Here is a 27,449-nt window from a genome sequence, read left to right as displayed (position 1 = left end):
ATAAGATTTTCCCGAAAATGGTTTGTCCTGAGAAAATTCCGAAATGTAGTTAATCCACTTTTTTTTTTCGAAATTGGAATTTTTATTATTATTCAACACGAAATCTCAATTTTTATTTCATGAGATGAGCACATCATAAAAAATGTACAATTGTTTTACAAACGAGTTCCATTTCTCATTTATATTTTTAAAATATTCTAGAGAATGTTTTTTTTTAATTTGTGCGGGGATTTAGTTGAATCTGCAGAACAATTTAATTTACTACTTTTAAAAATAATGTCTACACTGAAGATTTAAGTGGGTTTAAATAATTTTTCAAAAGCGTTGAAGCGTTATTCGCTGCATTATCGTCATTAATTAATAATTTATCGATAATTATTCCATAATTATGTTCTGAACATGTTTAGTATTAGCACAGCTAGCGAAAATTTCATATTGTCAATGAATAATCTGATAAAATAGAATGCATACTCATTGTTTTTATCCGGATTAGTCAAAACTGTTGGTCGCATCTTTTTGGCAGCTTGCTTCCTCCATTGCCGGACATTTCTGTAGAGAAAGACAGGCTTGCGACCTGCTAAGATCCTGCCTAAGGAGCTCCACCCATTTCCATCGATCTACAACAATTATTATTACTTATTATTTACTCCATCCATCTCGATAGCCCTTACTACCAATAGTAAACTCATCTGCGACATTGAGAAAACTGGAAATAATTTCCAAGTCGTCAGATTGATTTTGCTATATAGTTTGTATAATTAACTACGCAATAAATATTTACTAAATGATCCATTCAAATTATCTTCGCGAGGTCTTCTCAATTTTCGAAAATCCTGAGAGATCAATTCACTTCATTAACTGATTTGATAATTAACTGCAGTATTGATCAATTCCAATCAATTGTATTATCAAAATATTATTTGTTTGAAAATGTAATTATCATCACAGTAAATAAAACGCAGGGACTATTTTATCAAAAAATTAGCGCAAAAAAACTGCATTGATTGTACTCATGCCGTATGTATAAATCAATAATTAGAGATGAATTGTAAGGTGAAATGATGATGAAAAATCAAGCAGAACCCATGCACTGCTACCTCAACTCTACTAGCTAAACTCAACTAAATTCATTCTAAGCCCAGAATTATTTCTACAAAGGTTGTAACTAGATAGTTGTGATTAAAGGATTACGTCGTGCTGTCAGTAACGATCGGAAGGGTCTAGACGAAGGTACTCGCAGGATTAATCGTAATGTGAATTTGAGATTACAGAGCAAAATATTTTCATCGAGATTCGTAGATTAAAATTAATAAGTTTCAACCTCGTGGGTAGACCCGGCCGACGTTTCCGAATGCACGTCGACAGAAATAAAAAAGATTCAAATGTTACAAAATAAATATATCGAGAAAATTAGTAGAGAAGTGTGAATTACCCGAGTCTATGTGAATCATATGGATTTGTAATTGTTGGATTATTTGGAGAATGAGTAATTGGAGCAGATCATGTAGCAGAATGTTTTCGGAACATTTTGTCATTGAAGTTTTTTGATATTTTGTCGATCACTCGTTTTCGAGAGAATTTGATAATTAACGAGGATTGAGACAGTTGGATTGAAGATGAAATTAATGGGCTACTGTAAAGTATTTTAACATTCTGTTGTACAATTGTTCATTTCCAAGATAATACCCAATTAACGAATATTTAGTATTCATCATTCCTCTACTGTCACAAAAACTAGCAAAATTGAACATTTGTTTGTGCGCCTAATTAATTAATCAATCTTACACATTTCGATGTCGATCGAGTCACCTACTTGATTTTATTGTGACCCCACGCACGCCTCTGTTCACAATTAATTTAATCTCATTTACATTTGATTATAGCTAATCATCAAAGAGAATTATACGCTATGTTAGAAAAGAGATATATGTATTTTTAATTCAAGCACTCAAGAGAGAATAAAATTAATCACTATCGAGTAAATGTGTAACAGAGGCAAATAAGAACACAATAACAAAACTATACATTTTCGTTAAAAAATTAAAAGAGTAAAAGAAAATAAAAAGCAAGAAAACTGAAAGAAAGTCAATGCCTTTCTAAAAGACTATCAATAATTTCAGTGGACAAAGAGTTTGTGATTGCTTTATAAAAAATATATGAAAAGACAATTGAATAGGTAATGAAACAAAACTTTGTGATAAATAAAGTGGTCAATTGATAAATCGAGACGAGTTGAAATATTCACACCGACTGGATTGTTTTCATCTTCGAAAGAAAAATTTCTCCTTCTTCACCACTTGACAACGTAATTGAAAAAACTATAAAAGCGAATGATTTTAAAAAGCAAAAAAACATGAAAATTTTTTTAGTGGTACACAAATGATGTTAGACGATAACATATATTTTTTTCAAAAGCATCGTTCATGTATTTCAATATCTCTCTTCTATACAATATTGTTGTTATTTATATCATTATATCATTTTTTTACTCATATACAGTTACAGTTACAAAATATATATATATATATCTTATATATATATAGAGATTAAAATTCGTTTATATAAAGGGAAAATGACGGGGGTCAGAGGGGGGGAAATTGTCTTCAAATTTTAATTAATATTTAATCAATCATAAATTTGTTCTTCTCTTTTTTCTCGTAGGTTCACAATTCTCATCTTTTAACATTAAAACTCGAAAGTATAGACGACAGACTAGTCTCGATGAAAATATTTATACAAGTGACTCATTTCGATGATGACAAATGGTTGTTTAAGGTGATATAGGAGAAAAAAAAACGAAAAAAAAGGAAAGTGGAAAGATCCTTGCGAAATGTAGCAATGATGACCTTTCGTTCTATTTACATGCAATTGTCGTCTCGATTTACACTTTCAGGTTTATACTGTTGTCAGTATTGGTTTGTTAAACCCAGAGGAAAAAAAAATATCTTCGATTTTTATTAATTAATAATGTCATCCCGCACGTCCTGCGGCAGGTGATGCAAGATCAATTATTCAGTAGAATGTCTCATTTCCTAAAGCTGTCCGATAAAATTGTCACTTTTTTTTTTACATTTCTCTAGACTATTCGTTCACGATTTCGTGTACTTTGAGGAAGTATATCACGTCCAGACGGATTGAACGTGCGAGAATGCACCGAAATAACTTTAATTTTTTAATATTTATTTTTGTTTAATTCAAGGATGAAGTGGCAGTGGGTGAATGAGTTTCAGTACCGAATGAATTTAATGAGACGAAACTTTAATCAAAATGAAAATTTGTATTTTCTGATAAACTGTTTGGTTAGAGGAACAAATCAAGAGTTAACAAAATTAGGTACGCCAACTCATTCCATTTGAATTTCTGTTAATAGATGATTATTTAAAAAATGAGCGGTTTCAAGAAAGGACTGATCATTTTCCTGAATTCACTTATTCTCTAATAAATGTATAATTAACAAAAATGATTACCACTTCACTACAGAATTGCACATTGGCTCGAATTATCCAAAGGAAGAAATTGGAAGGAAAAAAAAAGAAAACAAAAAGGATGAATACGATATTTTAAGACTTATCTCTTCCTGGTGGGAGGGGGGGCGGGGGAGGGGCAGTTGTGCAAAGTTATGAGCATTTATCAATTGTTTTTTCTTTCGTGTAAAATTTATCCCATGAGTTAATGCCAAATTGTGCGATGATTTATGTCATTCTATTTTGTAACAAAGTTGTACGTTTTTTTTTTTCATTTCATTTTCGTGGGGATTATTTTTCTTTCTTCCTGGAAATATACAAAGCGTCGTGAGAAAGACACTCAGTTTCATTTCAGTCCTCTTCGAAGAAGAGAAAGAATTTGTAAACAGTAATTATCACTTGACACGTTAAACTCTCTCGTGTCCCCCTCAACTTTGCACAAAACCTACTTCATGGTTTAACTTACATAGAAAATTAAACTTACTGAGTTACTTTGAACTTGTTGTTTTGCCTTTTTTAATTGCCTCTCGTCTTATAATTCTTTTTTTTTTGCACTTTAAAATTTTCGTAGAAAAACTTCTTGAAAAAACATTCGAATCTTTTTGAATTTCTAGATAATTATGATTCAGGAGAATTTATCATTGTGATTTTATTGATTTTGAGTTGTTTTCATTTTGAAATTGAGTGCTTTTTAGATCCACACAGTCTGTGTAAGAAAAATATTGTTTCTCCCTTTACATTAATCAATCGATGATGATATTGAACAGTACGATTTTAGGGTAGTACGAATTCTTCTATTTAAATAACAACATTTTAAAGATCAGTGACGATGGATTAGTCACATGAAGAGATTTGCCTTTTAGGTATGAATTTTTGTGTTTTCTTGCTTTTTTCACTTTTATCCTTACAAATTAATTCAGAGACTCTACTTGGTTTAATTAACTAACTCGATACGTATAAAAAATTCTATTTACACAAGTCAATGATTTCCTTCAATTATTATGTATCTATATATTTACACATTTTATAACTAGAATTGGGTTTCCCCTCATTTTGCGTTCGTCAACTCTTCAGTTATCTTTTCATTCCTGTTCTGTTGTTCGCGATTATTTATCTCATTATTTATTTGTTGCTTGCCTGAGCTCGCTCGTCAACAAGTGTGTGAATTGTCCCCGACTCGTTGCTCTGCCCTCTCCTCCACGTTCATTGCATTACAATTATTTTCCTGCACGTGTCAAACAACACGCGTCACTAATTTTCCTCCAAAATATCAATGTATAGAAGAAAGGAATAGGATAGAAGAGCGTGATTATCCAAACAGACAAAAAAATAACTATCAAACCTTATTCATGAGGAAGCCAGCAGATTTTTCATTTTACTTTAATAATTCTTCAGATATGAGGAGAAAAATCATCTGCAACGCGACAATTTTTCTCGATATCTCGAGAATTATTGGTGGGTCCTTCCTTTTCATTTTATGGAAAATTTACCTGGCTTTTATTAAACCCTTCACCCATTTTTTTCTCTTCCCCTTCCTTTTCGAGCAATCCATTAAAATATAAAAATATAAAAATTCAACAGTCGACCATCCTCTCCTTCCGTTTCACCTCAGGAATATGTCTCTACCGTCCTCGTTTCACTGATTACGATTAACCGAAATACCGTTTAGAATTTCTCCAAGCGCAGTTTAAGAATTTGCAGAGTTCTTCGTGGACATGCATGACGATATTTGAATTCAAGTGGTGAATTGTTCTGAATGAGTTTACCCTTAAATGTTTGACACCCTTTCAGCAATAATTCATGTTTATTGTTTTTAGTTTTCTGGCAAATGATTGATGGGATAGACGTATAAAAAATAGAATCGTTCTCCATCCCGTAGAGAAGAAAACGTATATTTTAGGTCTTGCCGAGGCTTGACCCTGCGGAGATTACTTCAGGTATGCTTCGCATGCATGTGTATCTCGAACCTAGAGTGAGAGCCTTTTATAGGGGGCGAAGAGCGCTTTGACCTGCCCTCAAGTGTCGGTTAGCGCGGTTGACGCGGAATTCGTCAGTGCTTTCCCCGAATGACGGCAAGCCCTCACTTGGGTCAAGCCTCGGCAAGACCTAAAATATACGTTTATTACGATTTTATCAACTAGAAGGACTCTTTATCGCAGAACATATGACGAGCAAGTTTCACCACTTCAATGCAAAATAAATAAAAGAGAAAATAACCCTGTACCCATAGTAATACCGGAATAACACAGAGGAAACAAAACGTAACTAGAGCATGCTGCAGGTAAAAACGCATTGTTCACCTTTATTTTGCATCATTTCGAGTCATTGCACTGAAATTCGGGAGGGCAAGTTTTCTTTAGTAATAAACTTCAATTTGGCAGGAATTCTTGCAACCTCGCGGACTTCAAATTATGTCCACGGTAATTAATCATTTCTTACGATTAATTGACGGTTTTTTGTTCGGAGAATCGCATGTACACCAGAGCGAGAGTCATTGATACTCGCTTTGAAAAATTATCAAATTAACACTCGGTTATATTATTTTGCAAATGTTAGGTTGATTTTTTCGGCATTCCTGTCATATCAAATATTTATTAACTGCCACGTTGTCTTGTATCAGGTGGCAGTCTCCAAACAGTACGAGGATACCATTTTTTTAAATGTAGAAAAAGTTGTAGATAATTTTAAACGCGTTGTTAATTTCATTTGATATTATGTTCAGTTCTTCAAATTATGCTTTCATTTTTTTATGTGATGTGGTATCAAATGATCACGTCGATATATTTTAAACTAATTAAAAAAAAACAATTTTACGACTGAGAATGTAAAAATAATCAATTGACGTATTTCAGTATTAATTAAAAAAACTAGAGACGAAAGTCTTGATTGTGATGTAAATGCAGAATTTGAAAAAACACTCGTAAAACAAGTGAACATTTCCAAGGGACTTTTTGTACTTGGAGTGAAATTAGCATCACAGAAAGTATTCTAATGCGATTCTCTTCTAAATTTAATAGCCAAGTGGTAAAATGTTTTAACTCAATTTCGCTTAAACATGAAGTAAGGAAACTTGGAGAATTTTACCTCTTCGCTGAATTCATGTTTCCATTTATTCGTAATTTTAAATTCAAGGATCAAAGGATTCGTCTACTGTGCAATCTATTCTTGAATTGAAAATAATCATCAAGCGCTTATCTTATTTAAAAAAGGGTCTTCGATTTGTCTTCAGCAATTCGATATCTAATCTCAGATCAACTCCACGAATATTTCAAGAGAAAAGAAAGCTCTCCTCGAATTTCTGAATTTTTTATCAACTTCTTGTGGACGTAGATATTTTAAATCCTCAATAATTATCTCCGGCAATGCAGTTAAAATATTGTTATCATATTCGATAACTCCCATTATTTTCTCCCGAATACAATATCATTAGGCCTTAATCGTTGGTTGATAGACGCTCGTGTAAAATCCATCCATCAATGTTCAAATAAATTTGCCATAGCGTAGAAAATGAAAAGCCAAAAGTGGTAAAAGATATAATATAAATAAATATTTTAAAAAGAGGGGCGAGAAAGCGTTTGTCTCAATCTTAATTATCCATGAAGCTAATGATTCATGAATAATTGAATTCTATCTGTGTGAAAAAAAGTACAAGGACTCTCGATTAGTGAACTTGCGATTCTCGGTTAGTTCAAGCGAATGCGGGTGATAATGGATTCAGTAGCGAAGTGATGAATGAACGAATAAGTAATCGAATTTAGTAATGAAGTAAAAGAACAAATCAACTGGTCCTCAGACGCTGTCACTAAATAATTCTCCATCAGATCGCACGATCTTTGTAGAGTCATTATTTTAGAGATCTTCTGAGGCTTCAGAAGAAAGTCCGCAAAGAAATTGGGACTCGTTTGATTTTGGAATAGTCTCTGAAAACTAATGCTCAAATGAAAGTTACTCATGCCTTTGCACCAGTTTACTAGTTCATTTGAAACTATTAAATTGTGGGAAAAGCACCAAGAAAAAAATCGTTCTCTTGATGATTCTCCTGAAAATCACCCGTGGACTAGGCCATTTAAAACAAAAATTATTTTCTCACACAGAGGTAAAATTATGTATTTTGTAGTTGGTTTTTGCAAATTTTGCTTCATTTTATGAGAAAAATTTGGAGTAATTAGAATCGATTCAAATCGATGTACCTCTTCGCTATTGAATTAATCCACTAAAAATTAATAACAGGTTAATCAGTACGTTAATTTAGTAATTCTAAAAATGAAGGACTTGTAAATGTCGAGAAACCCTTCTCGCGAATTGTAAATGACCGCCCAAAAAGGTCTCTCAAGTTTTCCGAATGCAATTTCTCAAGATGTAGTACCGAGATAATTCTGCAATTAATGAGAATGTACATCAGCTACTCCATCTTTTTTAAGTACGTGATTATCCCAGAGTTGAGCGGACTCTAAATGAGAATGTCAAGAAACCTTTTCTCCAAATGAGATCTTTCGATATTTTACGCTCAAGTGAAGAGAAATTCTCGAGAAAACAAATGGGATATCCCTGATTCTTATTATTCCATCACTTCACCGCCGAATTTTTAACTGACAACCCTCGAGTTTTAGTGAATGACGATAAATTGAGTTATAAAAAATAAGGGGCAACATTGAAACGATAAAATTTGGATGAGAAAATGCGTATGCAGCTGTATGAATTAACGAACAAATGGAGTGTCGTGGCGAAGTGAGAGCTATAGACGAAATATGACGTCCAACGAGAAACGACAATTAATCGAGGATAAAGAAAAAAATGGTGTGAGTAATGACAATGATGTGATTATGTCCATTTGCATGACTGAGGACACTTGGTGATACTTGAACGTCCCTTGAAATGAATTTTTTTAGCACTTGAGATATTGATATTGTCAACCAATTCTCTCGTAGTCGGTTGCAATTCACAATTACGGGGTAAACGAACGTATGCAAGCTACAATGGCGGCAATGATTGTTTTTTTAATGAAAAGGCTCGTGGGTCCTATACCTTCTTGTTAATGTCAGTGTTCTTGCGCTTTCTGCCCCTTCCCCCCCTTGCTGCCTGGTCGCTACTCACAGGATGATTGGTGCTTGTTGTATTGCTGGTCTCATTGTTTGGTGACGTTGGTGTATCCTTTGGACTGGCATGGATTATCGGGGTTGAGTATCTCTCAACGTACGATGACCATTTTTCAGAGGTATTAACATCCTCTCTTTCACGATCATTGCAACCCTCTGGTGTGTCCTCACTCTCATTGTCCAGTAATTCTATCGTCATTTTACACTCTTTCTTGTACTGTAATAAATACAACATCATTGAAATTTCATCTGTTATTACAAAAATGGATAATTTTTTCCATTTTCCATTTTATACAAATCAATTACATAATAATGTATTCACGGCAAATAATCATTTCAATTTTCTCGGTGGCATCGAATTATTTCAATTTTTAAACAATTTTCGGTATCTATTTGAGACTGTGAGCTCAGGATAAAAAATATCGTAAGCCTTCAGTGAAATTCTAGACTGGGAGCAATAGAGAATTGATAGAATGCTTGTAATTGAATCAAGTGCTGCAAAATGAATAATAAAAATTTACTCACAATATATATTTTATAAGAATTTTCGCTGGCCATAGCAGCCTCAGCTCTCCTTTGATACGCAACTTCGGCTCCGACCCTTAAATAAGCGGTTGCACACAGTCCTCCAGCACCACTGTTCTCCTTCGGTTGCCTCTGTTCACGATGGAACATGTCAATGCAATTTTGACACGGGGCATCCGTCACTAGGTGCTGCAGCTGAAGTGAAAATTTAATAACGAGGTTAATAGACTTTCTAATGGATCTATTCATTCCTTCAATTCTAGGTCTCATGTTTATGCCAACACTCACCTGTCTAACTGCGTACGATACTACTTTATCCAGGGTGAATGCCATGTATGCATGGATACCGAACATCTCTCTGAGGGTGTCCTCGTATGCTGTACTCTCCATATTCCCATCGAGAACGTTCTTCACCATGTCGAGAAATGTTGGATAATATTCTTCTATTTCTATTTCATCTGTAACATAATTTTTTTCCATTGTCAGAATAACACATCTGTGGAGAAAGCACTCAGTCATTCTTCAAAAACGTTTTACGTATGAAAGCCTACAAGTTCTATTTTCAATTGCTGAATACATTCTATCAAGAGTGTTGGAATGCAAAAAAACAGGACTTTCTCAGTGTCAATAATGAAATTATTCCGCGATGCTTTGAGAGAGTGAAATCTGACACTCAAGATTTGAATGTAGCACTATTGGGTGACAGTGTAAAATGCCGAAATAAATAATGAAATGAGTAATAAAAAGTTCGATAAAGGTGAACTCACTTTTTGGTTTCAACCTGAGTGCAACGGCAGCGACTTCCTTCCTCTGCTGTTTATACATGGCCTCCTCTTCAGCTAACGCTACCGCTCTATCATACATTTTGGTAAGTCTTTCACACAGTATGTGATGTAACCTCAGGAACAAATACCAGCTATTAGATCCCATGAACAAGGTATACGCCTCATCAGGATCAGTCGACAATGCATGAACAGGTACTTTGATATCCCCCTCGCTTTTAATATTAGCATTAGGAGGTGAGGGTGATGCTTTATTATTCCTAGACCCCTGTAACCCAAGTGGTGATGCATTAGTGGTTAACGACTGTGATCCACTAGGCATTCCCTCCTCCTTATCATCATCCTCATCCCTCTCATCATCACTCAACTCCTGTCTCGGATGAAAGAACAAATCAGGTATAAAGTGCCTTAACAATAACTTAATTCGTTGTTTATCCTCTTTATGTATCGCAGTCTGTCGTTTAACATGATGTATCAACAAATTGGCAGCATCATCAAGCACTGATTTATCCTTATAAGGAAGCACCATGTGAGGACCACTGCCCTGTCCATCACCACTGTCATTCTGTTCATTTCTCTCATCACAAAGAGTCTCAATTTCATTGAACAAACTCTTTGATCTCAAAGCCTTGACATCATTCTGCTTGAAATTAATCCCTTGATGATCCAACGATTTGAGATAGTACTTTTCATTCTGCTCTCTCCAGATCTTATTGAATCCCTTCTGCGCCTCTCGCCACTCCTCCTCCTTGCTCTTCAGTCTCCTGAGTACCACTGGAACAGCAACAGTGGGATTCTTCTTCAATCCATCGATAATATCAGCAGCCTTGTCCCCATATATTCTCTTCAGCGCTCTCTGATGAATCGTCGGAGAACACCCACCTAAACAATCATCTAGTTTAAACCTCTGCAGCTCCTCTTGCGTCATCCTTCCCATTTTCTTATGAACGCCCTCCAAAACTCTTATCGTTGCTGCATTCGTCTCGATCACTCCATCCAACTCAAATCTCTCGTCCTCACATCGATAAATAAACTCCTCGAACTGAGTCTTTCGAGACGTTACGAAGGTACTGTCCTCTGACCACGTGGGGAATGACACCCACGTGTCATTGAGCACCTCTCGACATAATTGAGTCCTCCCAGAACATTTAGGCTGCACGTAGGACTTTGGTAAAGCACAATAGGAAGCACCTAGTCTTTTGCAGGTTGTATAGTCTATTTCCATGGCTAAGTCACCCTGGGGTCGATCCTGATGGCTCCTTACCACGTTGTTTGGCAATGATTCCACGAGATTGCTGTTGGAATTCGTTGGCGTGATGCCTGTGGCATCTTGCAGATGTCCCAAAAACTCCTTGAACCATCTCAGTAGCTCGGGAAAACGACCCAGAAAGGGGGTAATCAGCTGGATTAGCTCGGTTTTCGAGACAATCTCTTGGTTGAATAAAACTAAACATCTCAGGAAGTTTTCGTAGACCTCTTGGGATCTCAAGGCCTTTCGTACTTTGTCGAAGAAGGCGTAGTCATTTAAACTGCCGTATTTCCCGGCCTCTGCAATCGTCACATCTCTCACTGAAGCTGATACTTTATGCTTCTTAGGGGGTGGGGGACCGTGAGGTGGGTGGTGGGAGTTTCCGGTTGATACTGATGTTGGGAAGGGGGGACTGCGCTTCAGCTGACCCGCATTGTGACCGAATTTCTGAGTGTTATTCAGGTCTCGGGGACCTGGACGTTCGCGATCTCTGTCTCGATCTCGGTGGTCTCGGTCTCGATCGAGACCTCCTGGATTACCAGGCTCTCGGTGATCACGGGAAAGTACATTTGTGTTGTTGTAAGAAGCTTTTATCAAGGGTTTTTTCACGATTGCTGTGTGATCGTTCACCGTCGTTTTGTTACCCTGAAACATTGCAGACTAGCACCAATTAGGCACCATGGAAGGGGGAAAATTTTGTTTAGAATGTTTGGCATTGGCTAGGGGGCTAGGGAAGGGGGAGGCGATTGATGATGGTGCGGTGAAGTGAGTTGTGGTGTTTTTCAATTGGTTTCTTTTTACTTTCTCTAAGTTTTCTTATTGGAATTTTTAATTGGCGGAGCTCTAGCTTCTGGCCTTGGTGTATTATCACTTCGTACCAATTCGTTCAATTATTTAACTCGTTTACTCCAAAAACTGATATAATTTTTACAAAAGTCAAAAGGCAAAAGATGGAAATTTTTGAAATGTAACAAAATTTGGCAATTTGAATTATTTCAATGATGATTGATGTTGATGTTTTGAATTTTATGAAGAGATGAGGGAGGCCAAGGATTCAATATGAGGAAAGAAATAAAACTCACCAGCGCGCTCTGTTGACTCGTAGCATCGGGCAAAAATTGTCCAAACTCAGCGAGTAAATCCTCCTGATTCTCAAACAACTTAGCCACCTGACTGTAAACTTCCGCCTCAGTCAGATGTTTTCCACCAGATGGAATACTCCCACTACCAGCACCCATGTGACCCGCTTCTTTCAAGTTTCTTTGCTCCTTCTGATATGTATGGAGAATCTCCAAGAAACGTTTGTACTTGTCTGGTTGTCCTTGAAACCGATTCTGCGGACATTCAATCATAATAATTACGATATATTCCAATATATATTTATTGATATATTATTGAGACTTTGGAATGTATTCTACTATTCTTAAAAAATCGAAAAAGAAAAAACATTTTTTTTTCTTTGAAAAATCCACCATCTGGTAACTCTGGCAAGTTTTGCACCCGATAAATTTTTTGCACGAATAAAATGAATACCTTAATTTTATTGACGTAATTGATGGCATGATTGAATTCAACGGGTTGACTCTGTTGTGTCTGTCCACTGTTTTGTACACCGTCCTGTGCTTGGCTGAGTGCCTGGCTGACAGCTTGCGCTTGCGCTGCACTAATATGTGAATTATTGTAAGATTGAATTGGCGGGGGCGATGGCGCTTTAGCCGGTTGACTTGGTGGTGATGCGACTGGTGGTGAGCCAACATTGACTGGACAATGATGCTGGGCTATTGTTGCTGTATGGGTTGCCGTTGGACTTGGCATACTCACTGACACTTGAAATGCATAACCCTGCTCATTGGCTTGCACTTCAATTTTATAACCGGGTGGCCTGCATTTATGAGATTGAAGTGGATTAACCTGGACTTCAATCTTATAACCGGGTGGTAAAAATGTATTAAAACCAACGATCAATTCAGGATGCCCCTTGAACAAATTACTAACACGTGTTATCACACCTGGTGTATCTATACTCTGGGATTTGAATTCTTTCATAATGTCGAGAAAGTCATTGTACACTTGGGGCTGATCGTTGAACTTGAATTTAACTTGGTCAAGGTACGACAAGGCATCCTCAACTTTTAGCCTTTGAAATTGTTGCTGAGAACCACTAGTGGTACTCAGATTCGCTGGGGGCGTTGGGGGTAATGGGGCTGTTGCATTTGAATGCACCTGAAAACAGAAAAAAAAATCATCTCGTTCAATTTCCTTCATTAGTGAGGATTAACACAAGCTGTTGAAACTAAACTTCTCGCTCAATTGAATTCATCGAGTTTATGATATACCATGGATTTTCTCTTTTTGTTTCGCTTCGGGACACTAAGAGATATTCATGGAATAATCTTCGAATCTATTTTAAACTTTCCTTGAATTCAATTGACGCATTTCTCTTCAATTACGGAATTATCTAATTGATGGGAAAATTGTGGGCATTTTTGTTAGCTAACGTTTTCGATACAATTGCACGAGCATTCTATTATAGAAATTGATTATCTCAAAATAATCACAAAGCAAGTTTTCTGCTAATGAAAAGGACAAGTTTATAATGGTATTATTGTTATTGACTTAATATAGCTGAAGTTATTATTTAATTAGCAGTTTCCTTTGGATTGGATGAATTTTTAATTGGCGTTTTGATTTTTTCATTTTTTACTAATCTTTTATTACTATTGATTCACTTTTCAATACATAACTCATTGAAATCAATGGTCAGAAGAAGGAGGCCTTAATTATGCGATCACTTAATTAGATAATTGATTATACTATTTTCAGCACAACTTCATCAATAGAGAATTGTAATGGTTAGCCGGAATCCTAACTGAATTTATTTTATTATTGATTTTCAAAAGTATTAATATTTCCAAAGGCCTAGGATAAATCGAGTTCTGCGTAGAGTCAATGAATGGACTTCAACGAAGTCTATGTTCAACGAAAAAAAATGTCCAAATTCCAAACATTTCGTGAAATAAAGAAAAAAATTGAAACAATTAAGAAAGAAAGACTACGTACAAATTGATACCAGCTAGCAATCTCAAATTCAAAATTTTAGTACCACATTGACTTATCCCAATGCAGAAAATTGTAAACTTAAATTTGAACGATAGCACTATTTCCACTGGGAAACAAAAAAACATGCCAGAGCTCATGAGTACAATGCCATCATACCTTGTGCCTCAACATTGGCTGCTGCAAATGTGATGACTGTACATGTGATCCTGGTATAGGCTGTTGTGGTACAACACCTAGACCAGTACTAACGTGCAATCCAGTGCTCACATTGCTGCTGCTGCACGTTGTACCATGATTACCACTCACTGCACCCTAGAAAGTTATGTACTTCATGTTTTCCATAGAGCAGAGATAATCCTGATCATCCCATCGAACTCATGAACTCTGCATTATTTTTTTTCTCAAATTTTAACTTGGCGACATATTATTAAATTATTCACTATAACTTTGGAAAACTAATTTAGGTGAAGGTGTAGTAGAGATGAGGCTATTTACCTTGACAGGCGATGGGGCAGCCGCTGGCACCACAATGCCAGCATATTGCTGCTGGGTTTGGGTAGTCCCAAACTGTATACTGCCAGGCATTTCTTTGGACGTTAATGGCCTCACTGATTGACCAGACGTAACTCCACTCACAATTCCACTAGTATGATACTCCAAATTATTACCACTGTTTACTCCACCTCCACTGACACTTCCCGAATACTTCTGTGTTACTCCTATTGGCGTTGTTACCTCGTCCACCCCTCGAACTCGTTTCATTTCAAATTACATTGGAAATTCTGCAACCATATAACATCGATATTTTTAGTTTGTTTTTGTTTTTTCTAAAATCTTACGTACGTTGCCAGATTTTTCGTTTTTAAAATCATCTATTTTCCCGTTGGACAGTGAGTTACTTTTTTTTTCAACTGATATTCAGCTCAATTAATCAATTTACTTATTTAATTTTACAATTTCTTTTGAGGGTGAATGGAGACTGGAAACTCACCTATCAGATGAAGGTACTGCGAGATGAATCAACCGGCCCTGAAACATACAATATTCAACTTTATTTTAAATACGTGAAGTTGATAAAATTATACATTCAAAGAAAATTTAATTTTCAATCTTTCTCCCTCTTTTTCTCAGACAATTTTTCCTGGGCTGACGTGGAATATTAGGGCAATTTAATTGTTTCGGTTGCTTTTGGAGAGAGACAGTGTCGAACGGTGCAAACATACAAAGCTAATGCAGGATTTTCTGATGACTAATACTTCAGTCACTCGGTGCTTTCCATTCGGCAAGGAAGTTGTGGATTTAAATGACTAATTGTAAGTAAACCAACATCAGTGATCCCCGCAACAAACACGTCAACTGTTTTTCCCTTAATTTGAAGAATTTCGTAAACAATACTTTGTTGGCAGCATTTTTACTACGCGTGCAATATTCGATGTAAGAATTATTCCGAAATGATTTTTTTTCTTTTGAAGAATACACTGCAATATTAACCAATTTAATTCAATTTTTTCTTTCCACTTTAATTTACTGATATTTTTCGTTTTCTACTGTTTATTACCGAATAGTTTTGGTTTTTCGTTTATATCGAGAGAACCGGATAAAAAAAATTAATTTGGGCGAATCGCAAAAAATTCATCATTTCAATTTTCGCACATGATATAAATATATTGATAAATATCCAATATCACACGGAAGTTTCTCTAAGAATTCTTTTGATTAGTATTCACATGGCAATCTCCCTCGCAATTCGTCAACAAAAGTAATTAGTGAACGGAAGTAGCCTTCGTTAACGAAAACGGAAAAATTTATTCCGATTGAAAAAAGGAGTAAGAACGAACTCTAGGTGTAAAAAAGTCTGAAGAATAGGCCCTAAGACACGCGAATAAATGCGCGTTCCCTCAAAACGTAAGAGCAAAGTTTGCCGGCAAAAGCATCGGCCTCGGAGGCACCTCCACCCCCTTCCCCGGCAAAATACATACATATAAATATACATATGCATCCATACATATACACACATTACTCGTTACCAGCCATTGAGCGGGACCCCCATATACACTCACAGTCTTTCGACTTGGCACTGGTATTGGTGTTTTCTGCGCGCGGAGGGACGCGTGAGGTATTTTTCCCCTCAAACCCCTCCCAATCCCTACCAAAACCATTGCAAAAAAAACCCTCCAAAATCCCCTCCAACTCTCACCCCTCACAACACCCTCAAATTATCACTAAAAATCATAAATACGTAGCAAATTGTCGCACACAATCTCGCATTTTCCGGCGCTCTCCGTTACGCAATATATTCCTCAGTAAATACATAACACTTGATCGCGTCACACTCTCAACACGTAAATTTTCAATGAAAAATTGCGGTGGGTAAACAGCGAGTGATTTAAGTAAATCGAAGAAATCGTGAAGAAATCACGAAATTTCGATGAAAAAACACCAATCAGACTTGAACCCTTGTAATCACAATCGAATACCGGGAGGCAGAGAGGATGAACTCAAGCAGAGAATCAGATCTCTGGGTTTCCGTGATATTCAGCTCAGGGTAGTATGAGCTCGTCAGTGTGAGGGCGCCACATTCGTTTTTCCGATCAAGGAGAGCCGGTAATAATTCTGCGGAAATTACCCTGACACTGCGAAAATTTCTTGTTCACAATGTTTTTCCCATTTATCAGCTGATTTGACACGTAAATTATGTTTCAATTATAAACTAAGATCGGGTCGTCAATATTGAATAAAGTAAAGTTTTTTGGCGAAATGCGAAAGAGGGATAAGATTTGGGATGGGAATATCAAATGAGATGTGTCATGTGTCTTAATATGATTGTTCAATTATGTTCATTAGTGGAGGGGAGGTTATTAAAATGGGATTTGTGAGTCTATTATTGAAAAGTAATCTTTTAATGATTGTTGGGTATAATGGGGAAGTAATTGAAATATATTAATGATGATGTGTTACACTTTGTGTTTCCTATGTGATTAGTTTTTCCTGTAGTCATTATTTAAAATTGATGGAGATCTCTTTTTTCTATTTTTAAAAATCAGTAAGAAGTAAAATCTAATCGATCAACTTATTTCTTGGACGAATTTTAAAAAAACATCTTTTAATGTAAGAGAATGATTTTTTTTCAGGATTTATGAAGTGCAATGAGAGATACGAAAAGGGTGTGAAAAAATTTGGCTATCTGTCTTAGATTCAGAATTATTTGTTGAAAATACAAGTAGGGAACTAGTCCACTTGTTAACCTTTATCACTTTAATACACAAATAATCGCGTTATCACTGGATTCTAAAAAAATTATATTTACGTGTGATTTCAGTTATAAAATAGGGCGAAACTACATATCAGTGGGGTATCATACAATATCAGTGGGGAAGCGGGGAAGGAGGTTACGTGATTTTTTTTTGAAAATGAGTTCATCATTGGAATCAATTCCTGATGCCACGATGCATCTATAAACGAGATGATTCAAGCCTACGAATTTATTTTATTTTTTTTGCGATAAAATAAAAGGGGTTAGATCTTACTTTTTTACATCCACTTTAAAATAGTCGTGTGGACACAATTCCGAAGCTATTGAATAAAACAAGAAGCCATGTCGACTTGGCTCTTTTTAAAAATAATTTTGTCTCCAAAATCAAAAGATCTTTTTGGCTCTTCTAGTGGTTTAAAAATTTAGAGTCAAGGGGATGAGAATTAATCACATATGGTTCACAAAAGTTGTGATTAATAAAAATATTAAAAACCCTTAATGGTGGCCAAACCCCTCGACTGATTCTGATCAACTTTCTCAAACTATGATCATTATAATTTCATGATACAAGTGAGATATGATGTACACTTCGGCCCGCAGGGAACTGCATTTTCTCCCCAATAATCTGATTAAATTTTGTGCAATAAATATGAAAACAAAAAATGAGAAATGCGATTGCAGCCTATGCCTGGTGCGACCTACAGTCCCAATTCATTAAAAGCTACTTTATAATACAACTGCAAAAAAGGCATGTGAAAAAAGTATTTTCTGACTAGTGTCATTAGAACCTGGCCTTCGACTCAGTTTATACTTCTCACACTCATCAAAAAAAATTTTTTTTTCACTTGCACCTAGTATAAAATTCACATTTTTCAACGTAACTCCCTTTACCGCTTTTCACCGAATATTATAACAAGAGAGAACAAAGGTTCCCCTCCAGACGATCCCGGCAATTACAGAGTTACCGGCACATGTTATATCTAAAAACCGAAGGTAGCGCCATCGTTCGGATAGTATCAAACTATTTCCACCCCGGAATCGGCCAAACCCGGAGGTTTGAGCCTCTACTTTAGTCTCTCCTCTTTGGCCTCCTGGGTGAGATGTACCCTCGTCACGACAAAAATCTCACTCCCACGCACACAAAAACCCCCTCAAAAAACAACAAAGATTTAAAAAAAAAAACCCCTCCAAATGGAAAGCTCAAAAATTCATCTCACACCAACTTTCACACGACGAATAATAAATAAATAAAAATAAATAGGGAAGAGTTTGAAGATCCTCACCTCCCCTCCCTCATTCACTGTATCATTCACCGCTGTTTTTATTCTTTATTTAACGTTCTATATCTTCCACCACGTAGCAAAAGAATCCACGCCAGTCCCCAACACGATGATGCCTTTCTTCTCTCTCTCTCCCTCTATTTTTTTTCCCTTTCCTCTCCCCAGAGTTTCAAGTTTACGCGGTTCTCCGAGGGCTCATCACATGAACTTTTAGCATGAGAATATTGATGAAAAATGAGAGGAATTGACCGACGACAGGCCGGTCCAGCCGCATACAACAGGAAACAACTACTATGCTCCCTTGCACTTTTGCCTCACGGCACGCACATAAGCTTTATACCACCGTATCACTATTATTTTTTCACGCATCTTCGATGGATTTATCAACACGCAGTACCCCAATCACGATGGATTATCCGGTTCAGATGGATCGTTCAAATAATTTTTGTGGTTTTTTTTTTATTTGAAAGGGACGGTTGAAACGCACTTCGACGGAGTACACGAACTCACGGGGGCTACCCAAGGCAAACTATTGGATTTTGTATGGCAAACAAGGAACTGACTGGTCGTATAGCGAGACGGCGCGGTGAGTAAGTGGGGGATTTTACTTGAGCAAGACAGTAACGTAACTAGGGACGCCGAAACAGGGGCCACCGGGTACCACCAACAAATCACAAGACATTTTTCAACACAACTTATCGATAAAACAATCTCAATGCCCAGTCAAAATTCACATCTACCCTCAAAAATATTGTCAATTATAATTTTCATCTAATTACAGAGACACTTCGAGGGATGGGACTCGAGGAACACCTGTCAGAGGTTAGTGACCCCTGGAGTCGAAAATTCGAAAATTCAAAAAAAAAAGGTAAATGGATTTTTGAGGGTTTTTGGTAATTTTTGAGGAATTTTAAGGATTTTTGGGGATGAGTGGAATTTGCCAATTTTGTGAATTTCGAGGGAGTGGATGATGGGGGGTTTTTAATAGTGACTGTAGAGGTTGGGAGTGCGAATGTTTTGAGGCTGTAACTCAGCTGTATAATCCTCCCTGCCCCGCCACTGTTATCCCCCTCCTTGTGATTTTTGTGAAAATAATGGAAATTGTTACGTACGTCCCTGAAAAATAGTGGCGACGAAGCCGCCAAGTGGCGCGCGCATGTTTCCAACGAAATAACCAAGCCATTTTATCCGTGGTCGACATGTTCGCGCGGCCCAACAGCTGTTCCGTGCGCCGAGCAAACTCCCCATTCGTTTCAATCTGGGTCATGGAAACTGCGCAAAACCACGTTTATCAAGTTGCTTCACTAATAAATTGCCGATTTTCTTCGATTATCCCCGATGAAAAGTGGTGATTTGTGATTTCTGGCGGTACTTGGTGGTACAGGGTGTGTTCGGGTGTTCGAGGAAATTGGAGGAATTATTTTTTCGAGGCTGGTTTTTCGAGAGAAAAAAGAAGATGAAGGAATTAAAGATGGTTGGATTTCGTTCTAATACGAAAATACGACACGTTTGGTAGTAGTGATGTTCGGGGACGTGGGATTGGCAAATTGCGCATCTGTCGGGCTGTGTGATTGGTGGAGAAGCCAGAGAGACGAGCTCTCATTGGCTCGCACTTCGGTTATTTACGGAGACTCCTCGGTTATCCTCTCGTTCTATCCCTTTACCTCTCTCTTTTTCTCCTACTCCTTCCCCTTTCGCGCTCTTTCCTCTTTTTTTTTTCTTCTATGCGTTCATTTTTATTTATTCCTTTTTATTCTTTTTGAGACTCTGTGGGGATCCCGCCGAAACGACGGACGAAGCCACTACGTATGCTACAAAACTTGATTTCGTTCTTTCTGTGGGTGATTCCTCCTTTATTCGGCTGGAGTTCAGTTTTGGAAATTCATCAGCGGGAGACATTTATTATTTTTACGAGCTAAATTCTGCCAATTTAATTTTTCGCCTCTCGAGTTTTTAATTTCTTTGACAGCTCTGACAGCTCCGGACATTCGAATCGAGTTCAATTTTAATTTCAATCGTATGAAATAATTGAGAATTGAATCTTTATCTCCACTCGCGATGTAGAATGATTTTCTATATTCAATAAAAACCAATAAACCTAAAGATCATCATTGAGATCATTGAGATAATCTTCGAAATTCATCCACAGCTTTCTCCCTTCATGCACTTGATATTTTATCCAGAATTTTTCCCAATGACACTTTTTCCGAATAAATCGGTTAGCCATCGATTTAACCGAGAAGATTGCGAGTAGTGCATTTCACTGACTTTCCAATGCTCAAAAATTCATCGATCCTTCCACAACTTGCATCAACTTCCCACCATCTAACCCCTTCATTCGCCTTTCAATAAAAGAAAAAAGAAGTAATTGTTTCCTCTTCCAAGTTCTATTTATTCGTCGGAATGTTTTATTTTCCTTTCATTTGCGTTGGACATTCCGTCTATCAGCCGGTAAAACGTCAAAGTGGGTAGAAAGAGGGGGTAATCGACGGAGGCGCATGATACGGTGGTTTTTGGTACTTTTTAAATGTTGAAAATAGTCTTGTGGGGAGTGTTTCACTGGTGAAATCGACCAATAACGCCAAGATCGGAGGGATCGGAGTCATCGCAGTGATTGGGGACTAGACTGGGCGGGTTGTGCGGTCGATCGAGCCGAGTGAACGAGGATGGCAAGTGAATTGTTTCGGTGCACCAATGTCACTGGTCTGGTATGAAGTATCAAGTACCATCACCATTCATTTTTAAAAAATTACCCCCAATATCCTCACCAATCCTCCACAACACCCAGCAATACATGAATGTTAATCATTACTTTTTTTTTCATGTTCCAAGTGCGGGTGAAAGCGGAACTGATCCTGGGACACCTACCAATGGGTTCAGACTTGAATAAAAAAAAATTTGTTGGACCGTATGTCTCGCCTGACTTCTTCTGAATCTTCTACCTGCAGTTAAAACGTGTGTGTATACTATCAGCAGGTGAAAGGGGACCTTTTACATTAATAGGATTTAAACTTATGACAAAATGGCAGGCTTTTTAGCGATTTCGTTTTGATTTTTTAATATGTCAGAGTCGAGACGAGTTTTAGCAGTTTTTTGGTGACTTTCAATTGTACTTTTGGTGGAAACTGATTGTTGTTACATGAGATATTCAGTTGAAGTGATGGTAAAATCGGAATTGGCTCTGAAGAACGTACTGAGAGTAAATTATATATTGTAAAAATAAGTTACACTCTGGTATTGATCGTTGCAGCTTTTCACGTTTTTCTCGTCAATTTTTCAATTCTCGTTTGGCTAATTGATTATTAAATATTTTCACCATGAGGTCAGAGGACTTCTTCTTGGTAATTCGCCTCATTCTTTAAATTCTGATTCTAGTGATTTATGATTATTCTTGATAATCAAGTAATCAGTCTTATTAATTTCATGAAATGCATTCAGTTATTGTGAATTCTTGTCGGTTGTAATGAATCGGTTTGGGTACTTTGCTGGTTAGATTCTGCACCACTTCTTTCAGTTTTTAATTAATTTCCTCTTTCTCGTTATCTAGAGAATGAACCCGCGATTGGCAAAAAAAATACTGTCTTGATATCGAAAGTATTAATAGAACTGTTCTATTGGAAATTTCTGGAGGCGATGGTCAGAGATATTGTCCCAGTAATTGGATTTTTATTGCTTGTATCGGATAATCATCATTTTTAACTCTTTACACGATTTATTTATTTCTCATCCAATTAATGCCAATGTAGATTGGATTAGAATGAAGTAAGTGAAAATTGATGAAGAATTCAATAAATTGAAAGAATAAAATAAATTGAATAATTATATGGAATATATTCTGAAAAGATCATAGAAACTTGCAAGTTCATTTCTCTAAATATTAAAAAAAAACTGGGAATTCTGGGAGCTCTTGAGTTTAATTTTTAAAACAATCAAATTCTATTGCAGTGTGCACATTCCGAAGAAATTATAAACAATTAAATCCGACGATTTCATCATTGTTTACATACTGTAAAATTTCATTGATTACTGACTCAATTGAAATATAAAATTGAAATATTCGCAAAATAGTATTTCAAAATCTACACGTGTTGATCAGTTTTTCTTTACATAAGACCGCAGAATTCTAACCTCAATACCACCAAATCATTCCAGCTTGTCACATGATCTTTGATCAGGCCATAAAAATAAGAAGAATCCATCACTAATTAATCATTATAAAAATAATCTACTGGACGCGCCAAAATTATTAACCACACTCTCCATTGTTTTAGCGTGATAAAATCATCTATTTACTTAACCGTACTGTTTTCTCTACCACATATATGTCCCCCGTTATCTCAAGCTATTTTTCTTTATCATTCACGTATTTCCCTCACACTCAGTTTCCCCAGTCATATTCAAGAATTGAAATATTCAAACGAGAGTCATGGCTACTCCATTTCCTATCGCAAACGAAAAAAAAATAATCATTGTTTACACTGTCACGTGTTGCTGCACCCCATCAATACCACCATTCAATTACCATAACGAGAGTGAGTGATCTTTTATTTAGATGTGTTAATGCAAACTTTGAGACAGTGAATAGATCCATAAGCTACTATTAAAACTCGAGATTACTTCGAAGAATTACATCTGACAAACGGTGTATCCATGTTTATATCATATTTTTAGTCCCGCGCAAACTGGATGAATCATCCGACACGATGCAGCCACCATACCAGAATACCTTTTCTCGTCAAAATAAAAAAACTTTAAATATTCAAATGAATATTGTACTTATTACATTAATCAAACCTCCCACTCAAAATTAACTTATTACCCAAAAAATAAAACATGGAATAATCTCCCCAGAAATAATTCTCCAGTCAAGAAAAAATATTACAGATAAAAAAAAAACGTGAATTAACTGTTTTATTCAGTAATGTAGAACTTTATGCAGATAAATCAAAGTAACAATCTTGATTTATCGGAATGATTGGCTGGTCTTGGGGGGAAGGAGCAACTTGACATGTTCAAATAATCGATCAGAGAGAAAGATGAAAAATTGGTGAATTTTGAACGTATTGCGAGAATAATGAATATGAACTGGTGTTTAGTAAAGGACTCAAAAGCGTCGTCGCTAAGGAGAGCCAAACGACGCGAAGAAGCCCCACAACGACCGGTTTTGCTTGTACCCATACTCCAATCCCTTTTGACACTATGTTCCCTATTTCTCCCCGAAAGCCGAACAATTCTCGAAAAACCCCCAAAAAATTCCCAAAAACTTGTCCCCCGTACCCCGCCAAACGTTAACGTACGTTTCTGCCACGAAATTTTCATCATCCACTCGCCTATTCCGTTTCCCTCGAAATTCATTCAAATAATTTCCCAAAATGAAAGAAATAAAATATTTTCAAATCCCCGCCTCCCACCGCGTAATTCTCAGAATAACTCACGCAAAATCTCTCCTGAATGTTGTAAAAAATGTAATATTTGCAAATTCTTACCTGATGATAACCTTTTGAACCTCACTTTAATCTCTTCTTGAGTGTCTTTACACGTATAACCAATATTTTTGCACAATTTTTCACATTTATTGTTGATATCTATGTTGTACGATGAATCTTGACACATCTTACGAGGAAAAATAGTGAGCCGTACATGCAGGTGACCGATTGTGAACTGCTGTTGGGTCGTGGATGGAAAGGGGGCGAGGCCAAATTCAGTTGCTCAGGGGGGGTTTGCATCGTCATGTGGTGTTGGGTTAACAGCAAACCTCACGCGCCACTACGATTGCAACGTCACAACAACGAGACTTTCATTCGGGTTTAACTCGATTTTATCGACACCACAGCCACCCCAGTTTATTAAGCCTCATTCATCCATTTGTTTAAATTTATCCGAATTTATTTACTCATCTCTGTGATTCCTGTGATACGTGGAAGAATTTTTTTTTCGTTTAGATTTCTTGTTGATTCCATTTTTCGTTGATTTTTTTTCGTCGTTACACCCCCCCTTTTTGGAATGGACTCGACCGGACGGGTTTTTGGTGTGTCTACGCCAGTGGCTCCGGGGACCAATCCGAGAGCTCCTCTTCCGGATGTCGTTGCGGGATACAGAGCTCCTCATTGGCTCTGCTGGGAGCAGTGGTGACGGTTGTTATCGAGTTGAGGACTTTTTTTTTTTAACATGTGGTTGATCGAGTTGGTTAGGAGCCAGTGTTTTTGGATCAGGGGGTGCTGATGAGAGGATGCAAGCTCTGGAGGAGATTCTACGATTTCTGGGGGTTGAGGCTAGACTTGATCTCCAGGCCATTGCTGTGCAGCATGTTTTGGGTGGGTTTTGACGAGTTTTTTTATTTCCTTCTGGTAGCTTCGGAGGAGAACTCATCGGCATGCGCTCGGGATCAGGTTTTGGAGGCAAAGAGACCATTTTTAAATTTTATTTTTATTTCAGATAGCATCTCAGATGGAATTATTCCTATTTTGAAATTGTATAATTTACAGTTTTAGCTGAAAATTTGTTGATTTTTCTTGGAATTTTAATAAATTTTTGTTTTTGAATTTTTTCATAATGAATAATACTTTTGATTAAAAGGAAGGGATTTCCGTAAAAAGAGGGGTACATTTCTCTAACTTTAATTTTAAATTTAATTTCTACGTCTGACATCACTCACATGTAAACTATGTGAATAATTAATTAAACTGTCTTACCTGACTTATCAATCATTATTAATTATTATTAATTAATCCGTATCGATTTCAGCTTTAACTGGAACCCCTGAAGGGAGAGATTTGATCCTGAGCTGTCCTGACGTGCTACGTCAGCTGATACTACTCATCCAGCTCGATAAATCACGAATAACAATTTCCAAAGATGCTACATTGGCTCTGGTTAATATCTCCGGAGACGAGAGTGGAGCAAAGGCGCTGCTACTCATATCTGAGACCTCGAAAATGGAACCTAATGAAAGTCCTACCGATGACCTCATTCACGTGTGCATCAGGTAAAAAATTCAGAAGAAAAAACGACTCACAAGAATTCTGACATCAGGAAGATTAATTCATTCTTGACGATTGTATTTCTTTGTCTAAATGGCCAATTTAATTTCTCCTCGATTGCAGTTTCATTTTAGATAAAGAGAACTCACTCGCGGATCCTTGCTGTATGATTCTGTCGAACATAACGAGACCTGCGAGCCACGTGGATCGAATCGTTGCACAGATGGAGAAGGCCAATTACAGCTGGGACAAAATAGTTCATGCATTTGTATTTGCCAAGAGTTACAATACCAAAGGAGCGAGTTTACATTATCTAGGACCAGTTCTGAGCAATCTCAGTCAATCAGAGACAGTCAGAAGGTTCGTGGAGATTATCGAAGTCATTAAATAATCTGTGGACTGATATATATATATTTAGAAATATTTATCAACAATATTTATAATTTAATTGTGTAAGGAACATTTTATGAAAATTGTAATTTTTTTATCCCATTGCAATTTTATCTGGAAGAAATACTCGGCTTTCACTTTATTGCTTAATATAATGATTCATTTTACGACTTTAATTACAGACGATTAATGGATAGGGATAATCCGATCATCCAGAAGCTCTTGCCTTTCACAGAATACCAAGACAGCGTCGTGAGACGTGGGGGAGTAGTTGGAACGATAAAAAATTGTTGCTTCGACCATGAGAATCATTCTTGGCTCTTGAGTGAGGATGTAGATGTCTTACCACATTTATTGTTGCCTCTGGCTGGGCCTGAGGAGTTTGACGATGAAGACAATGAAAAGTTGCCCCTAGATCTGCAGTTTTTGTCGGAAACTAAATCACGAGAAAGTGATCCTGATATCAGGTATTAATTTTTCCATTCCTGCGAATGGAGAGGGATTTATTTTTATCTTGATTGAAATAATTTTTCATGTTTTTTTTTTCAGAATAATGATTTTGGAAGCTCTTTGTCAATTGTGCGCAACACGAGAGGCTCGTGAATTTATAAGAGCGAAGAATGCGTATGTGATATTGCGGGAATACCATAAATGGGAGAAGGATAAAGCTGCCCTTTTAGCTTGTGAAAATGTTATTGACATTTTAATTAGGTGAGTAACAAAACAATGCTTATGTAAAAATATCGAAGAATTTTCCAGTAAATTTGTTTCTTTTACTTTACAGAACTGAAAACGAGATAGGGCTGGAGAATTTGAAGCTCGTGGATGTACCTGAAGAATACACTGATAAATTTAAAAAAATGGATGAAGATTTTCTTCGAGATGATTAATTTTTAATTTGAAATAAATATGACAAAAAATAATTCATTAACTCACTCGTCATTTTATAATCCGTACATTCTAATTCCGAATACAGCGAATGCAAATAACAGTAAATACTAATCCTTACGTAGTCAATATTGCACTGCCCCTCAATTGTAAAAGAATTCATTAGAGATGTCAGGTCTATCGTAGTTTCAAAATCATAATCGTGATTTCATAATCGTTCGAAATCGTCAGAGTTTTTGGAAATCTCACGCTAATATTAAAAATCAATCGGAAAAAGCTCTAAAAACTAACGGAATAAAGTGCACGGACAGGAACATACCGGAAAAAGTACGTGATTAGTCACGTAATCCTGGGTTGAACAATGATGTAATTTATTTTTATCTAAAATCGTCAAAAAAATTTCGTTTGGATAAGGAAAACGGTACAGTAAATTTTACGGAATTGATTCACAAATTTTCGTACCCGTGCACTATCTTTTCCTA

General features: G+C 36.6%; 2 protein-coding genes and 1 long non-coding RNA gene across 7 annotated transcripts in view; 2 read left to right on the top strand and 1 right to left on the bottom strand.

The window, feature by feature from the left end:
* Nucleotides 1-24,367, bottom strand: part of Sin3A (SIN3 transcription regulator family member A) — a 28,925-nt gene extending 4,558 nt beyond the window's left edge. The window contains exons 1-10 of one of the 5 annotated variants that reach the window (XM_011307315.1): nucleotides 24,196-24,367; nucleotides 15,168-15,205; nucleotides 14,672-14,958; nucleotides 12,650-13,339; nucleotides 12,199-12,450; nucleotides 9,853-11,776; nucleotides 9,374-9,543; nucleotides 9,086-9,280; nucleotides 8,490-8,777; nucleotides 472-617 (exon numbers count right to left, since the gene is read on the bottom strand). In XM_011307315.1, coding sequence (XP_011305617.1) covers nucleotides 472-617; nucleotides 8,490-8,777; nucleotides 9,086-9,280; nucleotides 9,374-9,543; nucleotides 9,853-11,776; nucleotides 12,199-12,450; nucleotides 12,650-13,339; nucleotides 14,672-14,938 — 3,932 coding nt within the window. In that variant the 5' untranslated portion in view covers nucleotides 14,939-14,958; nucleotides 15,168-15,205; nucleotides 24,196-24,367. Of the gene's footprint in view, nucleotides 1-471; nucleotides 618-4,163; nucleotides 4,690-8,489; nucleotides 8,778-9,085; nucleotides 9,281-9,373; nucleotides 9,544-9,852; nucleotides 11,777-12,198; nucleotides 12,451-12,649; nucleotides 13,340-14,671; nucleotides 14,959-15,167; nucleotides 15,206-18,712; nucleotides 18,801-24,195 lie in introns of those variants that run through there. The other 4 variants (XM_011307307.1, XM_011307332.1, XM_011307325.1 and 1 more) reach the window with 4 other exon arrangements.
* On the top strand, nucleotides 19,227-23,373 carry LOC105268080 (uncharacterized). The gene is made up of 3 exons (XR_892302.1): nucleotides 19,227-19,295; nucleotides 19,491-21,417; nucleotides 21,542-23,373. It is a non-coding gene; the product is annotated as an uncharacterized lncRNA (long non-coding RNA).
* A 113-nt stretch (nucleotides 24,368-24,480) lies between the features above and the next one.
* Nucleotides 24,481-27,435, top strand: LOC105268041 (protein HGH1 homolog). The gene is made up of 6 exons (XM_011307296.1): nucleotides 24,481-25,023; nucleotides 25,454-25,694; nucleotides 25,813-26,049; nucleotides 26,262-26,546; nucleotides 26,629-26,790; nucleotides 26,864-27,435. Exons 1-6 carry the CDS (start codon nucleotides 24,939-24,941, stop codon nucleotides 26,967-26,969), a joined length of 1,116 nt encoding a protein of 371 aa, XP_011305598.1. The 5' UTR covers nucleotides 24,481-24,938; the 3' UTR covers nucleotides 26,970-27,435.
* Nucleotides 27,436-27,449: the final 14 nt, after the last annotated feature.

This window comes from Fopius arisanus, unplaced genomic scaffold, assembly GCF_000806365.1.
Source record: "Fopius arisanus strain USDA-PBARC FA_bdor unplaced genomic scaffold, ASM80636v1 scaffold00003, whole genome shotgun sequence".
In the NCBI taxonomy this organism is placed as follows: domain Eukaryota; kingdom Metazoa; phylum Arthropoda; class Insecta; order Hymenoptera; family Braconidae; genus Fopius; species Fopius arisanus.
Note: the sequence above shows the minus strand (reverse complement) of the source record. Positions and strands in the feature narration are given on the sequence as shown.